The 12,051-nt window shown below is 44.3% G+C and overlaps 1 protein-coding gene across 1 annotated transcript in view; it reads right to left on the bottom strand.

Annotated features, from left to right (window-relative positions):
- Positions 1-4,703: 4,703 nt before the first annotated feature.
- Maml2 (mastermind like transcriptional coactivator 2) overlaps positions 4,704-12,051 on the bottom strand; it is a 325,754-nt gene continuing 318,406 nt past the window's right edge. The window contains exon 5 of the mRNA XM_006992794.4: positions 4,704-9,106. Coding sequence (XP_006992856.1) covers positions 8,091-9,106 — 1,016 coding nt within the window. The 3' untranslated portion in view covers positions 4,704-8,090. The remainder of the gene's footprint in view (positions 9,107-12,051) is intronic.

Here is a 12,051-nt window from a genome sequence, read left to right as displayed (position 1 = left end):
GTGTGCATGTACTCACAACTAGTTTTCCTAAATGGTATCATTTTATAATAATAAATAGACTGGGATTAACTGATGTATTCAAAAGCACAGAAGGCGTTTACTCAGCAGGCTTTGCTGAGAAAGCTAGGTTTTGCAGGCTGAACCCAGCCAGCGTCAAGGCGGGCTCATTCCTGGCATGTTTCTTTGCAGCAGTTCACTCTTGCAGGTGATATTCCAGTGGAGTTCAGCACCTGAAATGAGTTTCCTGAAGAGTGGAAAAAGAAAGGTTGGGATGGAGGTGACATTGTTTCTCTGCTGCCAGTGACATCTCCATTAGCAGCTGAGACTCCAGATGCTGTGGCTGCATCTCCTCCAGTGATCCTGGGTTCCTCTCCTTTTGTTCTTTCTTATGTAGCTGGGACTGGACTAGCACTCTCTAAGTAACTGAGGATGACCTTGAACTCTGAATCTTCCTGCCTCTGCTTTTCAGTACTGGGGATCAAAATCAGTGCTCCATATGGCTAGGCAAGTGCCCTAGCAACTGAACTCCATCCTGGGCTTTTTGCCTGTTTACCTCGGGAATTGCAATGGCTTCCTCCTTTGCTATGTCTGGGTAGCCTTCCCTACTGTGGCCTTCCAACCTGCCTGTCACCTGAGTACCCAGCTTCTTGTATTAAAAGCTTTCTGCTCCCTTGAAGCAGTGATGGGGTTTTGTTTCCCTTAGCAGAACTTTTAAAAGGGCTGCGTGCTGAGTCTCAAGCTGAAGGTTATTGCACCAAGCCAGAGAAATGGGAACTCTGCCAGAAGATGAGTGAGGCTGGAGAGAAGGCTGCTCCCCGGCCACCCCAGGCACAGAACACAGTGAGGAGACAGTAACATACAAGGAGACAGGGATTCCCACTGGGAAAGGTAGCTGGCATGCACCCTGAGCAAACCGGGGTGTGTGGGAAGGCTCAGTACTTCCCTTTCCTGCCTGTTGCCTGGAAGGCTCAAAGGCAAACCAGTTCAGGGGGAAGTGGCCAATGCATGTTAACTTCTCATCTGTATCAGCTACTTTTCTGTTGCTGTGAGAGAACACCATGACCAAGGCACCTTATAGAAGGAAGTTTATTTGCGTGTATGGTTCCAGCAGACATGGCAGGGAAGCAAGCAGCAGACATGGCAGCAGCAGGAAGCTGAAGGCTCACCATCCTCCACCATGAGCTTGAAGCAGAGAGAGACCACTGGAAGTGGTGGAGGCCTTTTGCTCTCAAAGCCCGCCCCCAGGGAGTACTTCCTCCAGCAAGGCCACCCCTTCTAAGCCTTCCCCAAACCATGCGGCAGCTGAGGTCAAGTGTGCAGAGCCTAAGACTATAGTGGACATCTCATTCAAACCACAACATCCAACTCCTCATTCTTCACACAGCCACATGCCTGCTGGTTACACTGGGTGTTCAGAACCTTTTGGACACTGGTTCATCTCAGCCTGGCAGAAGACTTGGCTTCACCTGGATGTGCTGAACCAGGAGATGGGTGCAGCAAATAGATGAGATTTAGAATACCTCCTTCTGGTGGCATTCTGAAGGGGGTGGAGCTGTCAAGACTGTGAGTGAGATTTAAAGCCGGAAGTGCGGGGGGGGGGGGGGGGGAGAGGTGTGAATGGAAATGGGCAGCCAAAAGGAGTAAACATTTGTGATGTACATGGTTTTTTGTTTTGTTTTTCTGGTAGGAAAGCCTTGACCTTCCTTTGTGAGGAAGGTCTCCTACTCTCAGCCCACATGATTTGGGTAAGGTTAACACAACCCTGTTCATGGGACGAGGCACGGCCTAGTCAGTCAGTGGGTGGCCAAGGTAGACACTGTGCAAGAGGAAAACTCTGCCTTATCTGTGCTGATATGAGGATGCAAGTCTGGAACTTCTAGCCCTCATCCTGCCATCAAGAAAGGAGAGCAGTCAGGCTGTAGCCGAGACCCAGGAAGCTAGCAGTCAGGCTGTAAGCAGTCAGGCTGTAGCTCAGACCCAGGAAGCTAGCAGTCAGGCTGTAGCTCAGACCCAGGAAGCTAGCAGTCAGGCTGTAAGTAGTCAGGCTGTAGCCCAGACCCAGGAAGCTAGCAGTCAGGCTGTAAGCAGTCAGGCTGTAGCCCAGACCCAGGAAGCTAGCAGTCAGGCTGTAAGCAGTCAGGTTGTAGCTGAGACCCAGGAAGCTAGCAGTCAGGCTGTAAGCAGTCAGGCTGTAGCCCAGACCCAGGAAGCAGAGTGAGAGAGAGCACCAAGGCCCAGTGACACTGTGGAACTGCTGCATCAACCAGGCCCCAACCCAGGACTATCTTCTAGGAATTTCTGTTGTGCCTCCCCGTAAACCCCTTTCTCTAAGCCTGTCTGAGATGCATTTCTCTCCTTCTCTTTCTCTGTCACACACACTGAAAGATTCCTGTGGGGGGACATCTCTGTGTTCATATAGTCATTCATATATTATCATTTTTATCCCTCCCTTCCTTCTTTCTTCTATGAAAAAATTGTAACCACTATTAAATACATCTATGAATTCACACACATCTTGGCACTGAAAAGCACTTACATTTGTCAAATGGGGAACTTAAAATACCACTTGTATAAATGAAAGTCCTCTGTCATTGCTGAATGCAGGCCAGGAGTGGCAGGATTTGTTTTTTTTTTTTTTTTTTTTTTTTTGGTTTTTCGAGACAGGGTTTCTCTGTGTAGCTTTGCGCCTTTCCTGGAACTCACTTGGTAGCCCAGGCTGGCCTTGAACTCACAGAGATCCGCCTGGCTCTGCCTCCCAAGTGCTGGGATTAAAGGCGTGCGCCACCACCGCCCGGCAGGATTTGGTTTTAATATGCTTTCTTAATTTTCATAGTACAGGGTGTTAGATACATCATTAACTCGAATCTGATTGGTTCTAGGGTACTACCCATACATATGAGGAATTTAGGAATGATACTCAAAGTTTTTTTGTTTTTTGTTTTTGTTTTTTTAATCAAAACCAAAAAGGGCTGGGAATGTTGCTCAGTTGGTAGACTTCTTTGTCTAGTATGCACAAGGCTCAAGGTTCAATCTCCAAAACTGAGAAAAACTAGATATAGTGGAGCATGCCTGTAATCCCAGCATTTCCAAGGTGGAAGCAGAAAGATCAAAGCTCAAAGTTCAGGGTTATCCTCTGCTACATAGTGAGTTCAAGACTTAATTGGGCTACAGACTTGGAATAGAATAGAGGAGAATAGAATAGAAAATGAAATAGCTTATTACATGGTTGTTTAAAACCCACAAACATTTATTAATACTTAACTAGTGAAGTTTACTACTCAGAATGTGTTGGCAAATGTCTGATTGCCACATAGGTTGGGCTGAGAAGCACCTAGGACTTTAGCAAAGCTAAAGGATGTTCAAGCCGGGATAAACAAGGAGGCTGACTCATCCTAAAGGCTGGGGCTTGGGAGGAGCAAGGGGGAAAGGGGAAGCGGACGGAGCGCTCTCCTCCGGTGCTTCCTGACTGCCATCTGTGAGCCATGCTCTGCCTCCAGAGAGATGGAAACCTCTGACCCTGGAAGTGAACGCTTTCCTTCTTAAGTTGCTTCCCTGGGTATTTTGTTACGCTGATGGGAATCCCGGAATCCGACAAAGGACGTCGGGCGCCTCCTCCCACACACGCCTCGAGGCGTGGTCAGTGGGCGTGGTCAATGGTGTGGGCTTCAGCACAGCCTTCCTGTTTGTCTGCTGCCTTGAGCTGGCCTCCTAGTGATGCATTCTTGTTTATGATTCAGCCTTAAAGGAGATGATTGCTGTGTTGCATGAAGTTGACTGACGATCTGAAATTTTCTTAAAGAACAACTGATTTTCTTCGTCTTACAAAGGATGCTCCTGAGTCTTTTCAGTGGACTCTTTAGTTTTGTGAAATAACAAATAAGCCACAGAATTCTAGACTAGGGATATTTTGTTTCAACCTCAACCATGCTCTTTCTTGGGCGATGAAACACAGTTACATAAGTATACAATGGCCATTGTGGATAAGATGATGAAAAACTGCCCCTGCCTTTAGTCCCTGTCACAAGAAGAGTCTGCTGTCTGTTACTGTACTTCCACTTTCTCTTCAGATCCAAAGCAAGAGGCTGGAGGTCAGAGGCAAGTTCTGAATGGCATATTTCTTTCACCTCATGTACACTGATGTTATTAATTCTCCCACCGTCCCCCCTCAGGGCATATGTAGCCCTGGCTATCTTGAAACTCACTCTGTAGACCAGGCTGGCTTTGAATTTACAGAGATCCACCTGCCTCTGCCTCCCGAGTGCTGGAATTAGAAGTGCACCAATACGCCCAGCTGTTATCCATTCTTATCAGTGTTAATTTTGTTTTCCATCCAATCATTCAGATTCTTTGAGATAAGGCCACATAAAATGTCAATTTTATTATGATTCCATTGATAAAGCTAGTAAAAATAGCTGCATTATCCACTTCCATTTTTGGTGAGGGGAAAGGACATGGACCCCTCCCAGCATGATTAGAAGGGCAGGAGAAATGAGAGCGGTTCCTTTTTCTTAGCCACCTTGGTTCTGTAGAAGGCTGTGTCAATAAATATATATAGTCAGCCGTGTTTCCTGAGCCACATATCAGGGCAGAAAAATGACCAAAGTGCCAAAAATTAATCAGTGTATCCCCAGCATTTAGTGAGAGTTATGCCTTTAAAATTTTATTATTTTATTTTTGTGCATGAGTGTGTATGTGTACTTGCATGTGTGTACATGTTGTGTATGTGTGTGTGTGTGTGTGTGTGTGTGTGTGTGTGTGTGTATGTGTGTAAGCCAGACGGTGACCTCAGATATTCACTGTTCACTTCTTTTAAGATGGGCTCCCTCGCTGGTCTGGAGCACACTATGTAGGCTAGGTTGTCTGTCTGCCTCCTCAGAGCTAGGATCAGTGGTGTGAACCACCAGCTTCTCACAAGAGTGCCACGAACTGAAATGTCCTTGTACTTTTGCCACAGTCACAGAACTAACCCAGCTGTCTCCCGAGTCTTGCACATAAAATTTCAAGCATACACAAGCTTTCTAAGTGAATGGAAGAACATTGAAAAGAGACGAGTCTGCATTCTACTATTATCTAAAGCTCCCTGCACAACATGGTCTCACAGGGGCTGGCAAGATGCCTCAGCAGCTAAGAGTGGTACTCACTGCTCCTTCAGAGGACCTGGGTTCAGGTCCCACATCAGTTGGGTCATGACAGCCTGTGACTCCATCTCTAGGGCATCCTCCAGCCTTGGCAGGCACCAGCACACACACATACATATGCACACACATACACATAATTAAAAAGTACAAAATAAATCTTTAACAAAAGAGTGATTTGTGTGTATGTACCCATTGATATTAACATTGGTTATCCTAACTGTAATGTTGTATGACTTCATACAAGAAAACCACTTCTGAATTTTTAAACTATTTTTTTTTACACATGGAATTACACACAATACAAAATACTTGTATTACAAGTTGAAATCTTTACATTCGTGGATTCAGGACAGCAATGCAGGCAATACCAGCACTTCACTTGGTGACTCATTTCATTGGGCCGAACACAAAGCCAAGAAGGAATTATTTGCCTACATTACTTTCTTGTCTCTGAATTAAAAAAAAAGAAAGAAAAATGACTCCTACCTTCTCTGTTATATGTCAGAATGATAAACAATGTCAGCAATTAAGTAGTCTGGCGTTTCTATAAATGGGAATTTGGATCCCAATAGCTCTTACGTTGTAAATCTTCAGGCGCTTACTAAGTTTGTCTATCAAATTGTCATTATCTCAGCTTTCAGGAAAATTACGTCATCTTTGGTAATAGGCTGCCAACAAACAGAAACTATAGATTACACCATCCCCCCAAAGAATCCTGTATTTTAATGAATAGCTGAATAAATAGACATTAATTATGAAATTCACATTAAGATAGAAGAAAAACCAACCATTCTGTTTGCTTTGCCTCTTTGAACAACTGGACAGCTGTTACAAAATGTACTATTTGTGTTAGGGTGAAAACAAGCTGAATTATGGGGGCTGCAACTGAGAAATCCTGCAGATATGTACAGTAATCTGGAGGAGCTACAAAATAACCTGTTTATATACACACTGTTTTTCCTCTCTTTCTGCATGGAGAAACATTGTTTTGTATAATGGGCAAACAGGCAGGAGAACGTGCTACAGGGACTGATACAATATGCACAGCAGAATAATCAAATAAGACAAGAGAACTATGGGCATAATAAAGAATTTAGAGCTGGAAAACACACCAGCGGGGAGGGATGGAAACCTGGAATGCTTTCATATTGAGGTTTCAGAACATAAATTCATCTCACAAGCCTCTTGGTAGTTCTTAAAAGTTTCCACTCCATCACCTATGGTTTAAGTGTAGAGCTAAAAATAAACCATCGTATTATACAAAACTTTGTATATTAGCATACAAAAGGTAACAATTTACTTTTTGTATAAAATATAACCTTTCGATAGTATATTTATTTCACATATGTATAAATATAATCCAAAGAATATGTTTTAAGTATTTCTACCAAAATATTCTTTACAAAAGTTTACAAAAACAAGTAATTTATTAATATTTACAAATCAGCACAGGAAAGATTCTGGGCCAGCGATATTGGTGCAGCGGAAAAGAAGGAGAGAGACTAGAAGAGGGCTTTATGGAGCTTTAAAAACGAGTTCCTTTTCTGAACAGATTTGTGAAGATTTGGTGCTTCAGATGACTTGAGTTAAATCACACTTGATATTTAAGTGTGTGAATGTATATAACTCAAAGGTTGAGAGTAGCCTTTGATCCTCTGGATTTAGGAAAGTGGTGGTGGTATCTTAGAGCCACCTCAAATCTGTACATCTCCTCCGCTCTTCAGCGGACACAGATGTGGGCACTGAGTTCAGTGACCCCCAAAACCCATGCTGTGCTATAGCACTCAATCCTGAGGGAGGAAACCTGGGTAAGAAGGGCCCTGGCACCGCACCGTACGGCATAGGTTCACCGTATCATGAATGTAGTGCGTGGATGGCTACATACAGACCACACTGGGCTCAGCTCTTGACCCAAGTACAAGTACTATGTCCAAGTAAGGCTCTATTGCCTCTCAGTTATGATTTCCTCTAAACTCTGTGCCAACTCTCATACCCTTCTCCTGTTTCTTATCTCCAGTCAAAACAGGACATTCTAATCTTCTCACTCTGATCCAAACTTTCATTTTTTACAAATAAGTCTCAGGCTACCAAAAAATAGGAGGACAAGGCTCAATTTCATTCTGCTTGGGAACAGGACAGTGGGCCTCAATCACAGCTAGAAACACCTCTGGGTATTTCTGCCCATGCTTGTCTCCTACATGGCAAGGTTCCATTTTTTGGAGTGTAATTTGATGTAAGCAACTGTGCACTGATATTTCAGTGTGGTCAGGACAAGCCCGGTTATCTGCAGAAATCGGTAGGGAAGCCCCATTCAAGTTGAAAGCCCTGCATTCCTCTTTTATCTCAAGACACAGCATCCCACCAAAATATAAAATGTGGGAAAATTACAAAAATGGGGAATGCATCTAGGGAAGAAATCATAGAATCTGCTGGATGGCTTCCGGGTTCTCTGGTTCTCTCTTACTCCAAACAACCATATAACATTTCAATCTTTCCTGCAAGTTTTAGGAGAAGTAAATGGAGGGATAGTGGAGAAATCAAAGCATAGTTTTCTACTAGAGCAGACGACAGTCTGCTGCCTGTTGCTCAGAACAAACACCTGTCTACGGTATGGGGTTGAAACAAGTCTCAAGTTCCATTGTATTTCCTTCACCGGGAAAAGGAACTTGGGAAGACCATTTTACATAGTTAATTACACATCAACATCACAGTTGTGTTTGGATAAACTAGATAACACATCCTGATGTTCAGGCAGGGAAAAAGGATCCCAGTGTTTTAATATCAGGCTCGAGATTTTTTTTAAAACAAGCACACAAACCAGAATGTTTATCGTTGTGGTTACTGCCAGCTTTCCGTATTGATGCCTGTGGAGCACCCGGATGTCAACAGTTTGGCATTACAGCGTCCTTGGAAAGCACTACTTGAAGCCTGCAAACCACCTTCCATTTCTCCTTAGGAATTGCTTCCCAGGATTTCATCAAGGTTGATGTCTTTCATCCAGTCGTCATTGCCAGGCTCTGTCTTCAGTAAAGAATCAATGAAATCAGCATCACTGTTTAGCGCAGGGCCCATGCTGTCAGTCTGTTGGCTGAGGAAGTCGAAAGCTAAATCGCTGCTGTGGTCAGTTCCTTGAAAAGCCCTGGAACTTTGGTTGGATGAAGGAAAAGTGTTGGGCGTTAGGGATGGTGGCTGGTTGGTGCCTGTCCGCGGCTGACTCAGTCCTGTTCCTGGTGGACTCATATTAGACAGACTCTGTGAGCCCAGCTGGTTAGGTCTGAGGTTCAAAGCCCTGAGTGGACCAAGGCTTTGCCCATTCAGTGTCTGATTCATTTGGTTCATAGGTCTCATTGGCACTGCTGGCGTTAATTGGCTAGGGGGTGCCACGGCCCTCTGGGAAAATGGCTGGCTCCCCACTCCTGGTTGCAATGACTGGTTTGGGGTATAAGCTGCAGGTGTCGCTGTTGGGAAGCGGGCACCTGTGGATTTGAGGGCTTCCTGTTGTTTGGCTGTTACATCTTGGGAAGCCCAGTTAGTTGCTGTGGTGTTGGATGTGATCATGACAGTCGATGACCTCTGGGATGGCATGCCTGCCAAACTGTGGGCCAAATTTGGCCTTAGTTGTTGTGAACTGCCAACAGATGCAGCTCCAAAGGTGGCCACGTTGTTGCCATTAGTTGCCCCTAAGGGAGATGGCCGTGGCATCAGAGGGTTGTTCTGACTTGTCATCAGCTGGGCTGTGTTTCTCTGTTGGGTCAGCTGATTCATTGCTGAAGTGACATTGTAGGTGCCAGGCTGGTTACAAGGCAGGTTTCCATACATCCCCATGTTCTGAACTGCTGTGGATAACAGTGGCATTCTCATCCCGTGAGATGTAGACATGAGGCTGGAGTTTGGAGTTAAAATGGTGTGTGTTGAAGCTGGGTTTGTCAAAGCCTGGTTAGAGTTTAAATTCACTGTGGAGGAGCCACCTAAGGCAGAGAAAAGAATACATTCATTCATGACAGTATGGCATCTACTGGTGCAGCTTGCAAGAACTTATTGTTAGACAAATAACACATGAAACATACTGTGTAAAAAGAACACAAGAGATTTGGGATAAAACGTTTCCCTAGGCCACTCCTAGGTTAAGAGTTTACATATCACAGAAAGAAGACTGAGACAGAGTGGTTCTATTTTATAGTTTTCATTTTGTCTTCTGAAGTCATTGAGGTGATAATCAATCTTTCATTTTGAATTACTTTTATTATGTTCCAAGTTTGAAGACTACAACTTTGATTAGCTAGCTGTCATGAAATCCAGGTTACTCTTCACCCCAGGGTCCAAATGAGAAAGTGGGGGATAAATCCTATTCACGACTATTACACTAATATTCCTAACTCTCGGCCTGGAAAACCATGTCTCCTTCTTTTTCTGCATCATTCTCATTCAAGAAAATGTTATGAGTGGCTTCCCTGCGTCCGAGGGCAAAGTCTCTCTCTTTAAGAGTCCTGAATTGGATGTAATCTGTGCTCTGGTGATTGTTTCCATGTGGGAAGCCTGCTGGAAGGTGTGCACTTACTACTGTACTGCTATTGAATACCCCACCAGCCACCTTTGTTCATCTATCTCCTGCTCCCATGATGCCCCTTAGCCTGCCCCCCCCCAACCCTATATTTTCTTCAGGCCAAGCCTGAAGCTCTCATTTGAAGTTTTTCCTAATATCTTAGTCTCATTTCTTTGGAGGCCATTTTCTGCTTGGTCCTTCCACTGACCACTGACGCAATCCACCAAGCCTCAAGAGGGCTGCCAGTTAAACTGATGCCTGTCAACAGTTGATTGAATATGGGGCAATAACTGGATCCCAGGCTGCTGAACAAGATGGCTCCATACAACAGACAGTGACTAATAGATGCACTGAAATATCCCTGGCTCAGTAAGGTAGAAGTCACCCTGAGAAAGCAGCTTGAGAGGCAAAAATGGAGGGAGAAGGTACCTTAGACAACAAACTCTACAAGGGTAGGCATTTCCTCTGGTTTTTGTTTACAGTTGTATTCCAGGTCCAGTGGCTGACAGAGTTGGTGTTCAACTCAGTATTGAATGATTTAATGAAGGAGATTGAAGGAAGGACAAAACCCAGAGAAAGATAACTCTCATGAAGATATTGAAACAGAGCTATACATACATGTATGAAATAAGAGTTATGTGAAGAGCATGGCCACAAGTGACCACTTAGGATATCCCCTGTTGCTACGATGCATAACCCAAAAGTCAAGGCCAAGCTAACACTGTAGTTTTTCTCTTTACTGCAAGAAACATCCTCATCTAGACCCACATGCTCCTCCAAGGCAGGAGAGTTTCTTGTACCTCCTTTCACAGGATCCTCTACTGTCTAGCGTACATAAGAAGTTTTAAGTTGGAGATGTAGCTCAATGGGAAAATGCTTGCCAAACACAAGCAAGACCCTGGGCTCAATCTCTCTTCCCACCAAAAGAACTATTTCTGGACTGATGTTAAAATTTAAAGGAATATGAAAGAGTTTGTTTTGTTGTTACTTGTTTTATTCTCAGAGGGCATATGAAGTAAAATACCCCAGAGCAATGACTCTTACCACTGGGGGTTGGCAGCAGTAGGCAGACTTTTCTCAGGAAATGCCCATTTTATTTGGAAGGAGCCATTGGGTGGGTATCCTTGTTCTGTCCCTGTCTTCCTCTGAATCAGAGTCTCGATATTTACAGCAATGTGTCCATGTGACAAAGCACAAATCCTGAGTCTTCTTGCTGATGGAAAATCCATGGGAACACATTCTGGCTAGCAGTAAAAGTGAGTGGGCAGGAGTCCCAGAAGTCTGCTTTATAAGGGGACATAGCCCCTCCAGGAAGCTACGTACCTTCCCCCCTTTCCTTTCCCTGCCTGCAAAATGGACATGGAAGTTCCCGATGTGGTGGCTACAGGGCCACCCTGAGGATGGGAGCCACATGCTAAGGAAGCAGGAAGAAGCCTGGACACTGGTGAAACTGGAGAGGTCAGTTCTGGACTCCCATCCTCCAGATTCTTGTACAAGAATGGGAAAAGAAACCTTTAAGTCCTACCTGGAAATGTGTGTACTATTTCCAAAGGCTCCCAGGCTCCCTAAGGCCTGTTGATTGCCCATGGCATGAGGCCATGTGAGGCTCCACATCAGATCTCCACTGTCTTTGAGGACAACCAGAGAACTCAGTCTTTGCATTTAAACAAAATCATCTCAAGAGATGGGATACATACTCCCATTTCTAATTTCAGTGGAGAGAGACAACCAGTTGCACTTTGAAACATTTGAAAGAATTACAGCAACCTATTTAAAGCATTTGTAACAGGACGGAAGATAGGAGTGTCCACAGCCTCTTGCTTTGTAGAGAATATTCTTGATGCCTTCTTGGACAGATGTAGACATGTAAAGAAAAGAAAGTGGAGAAACTGAAGACACCACCTTAATGTAACAAGAGAAACCCGAGTCATTGGCGGTGGTGTCTGGGATAGTGGCTGCAAAGGAAGGAGCAGGAACAGCATGGGCTGTTTGAGGAAGGTTCTTTGGGGTTCAGAGGAAAGATTTTACCACAAGTACCCACCCTGTTTCATGAGAAAGAGAGTGAGTAAAAACCTCTATTTTGTGACTTAAATAGAACAGAAATATGATTTGCTTTTAATTTTTCCTTGTTGACAGGGTGATTTGTCTTTTGAGAAGAATACTTGGGGAGATGGGCTCAGAGGTAGAATGAGGAAAGATGAGGTTCTATGCAAGTTTCCATGTGATGTTCTCAAAGGAGCTATTTCTACTTAACCTTATACTGCTTGGGCCAAGGTCACCACGAGGAGGAGGAAGAGGAGTAGTGAACAAAGCAGTTAGAAAATCTTCAGGGTTTTTTTTTTATTTCTCACAAATAATTGGGAAAATAGT

This window comes from Peromyscus maniculatus, chromosome 7, assembly GCF_049852395.1.
Source record: "Peromyscus maniculatus bairdii isolate BWxNUB_F1_BW_parent chromosome 7, HU_Pman_BW_mat_3.1, whole genome shotgun sequence".
Lineage (NCBI taxonomy): Eukaryota > Metazoa > Chordata > Mammalia > Rodentia > Cricetidae > Peromyscus > Peromyscus maniculatus.
The sequence above is the reverse complement of the archived record's forward strand: the minus strand, read 5'-3'. Positions and strand labels throughout refer to the sequence as shown.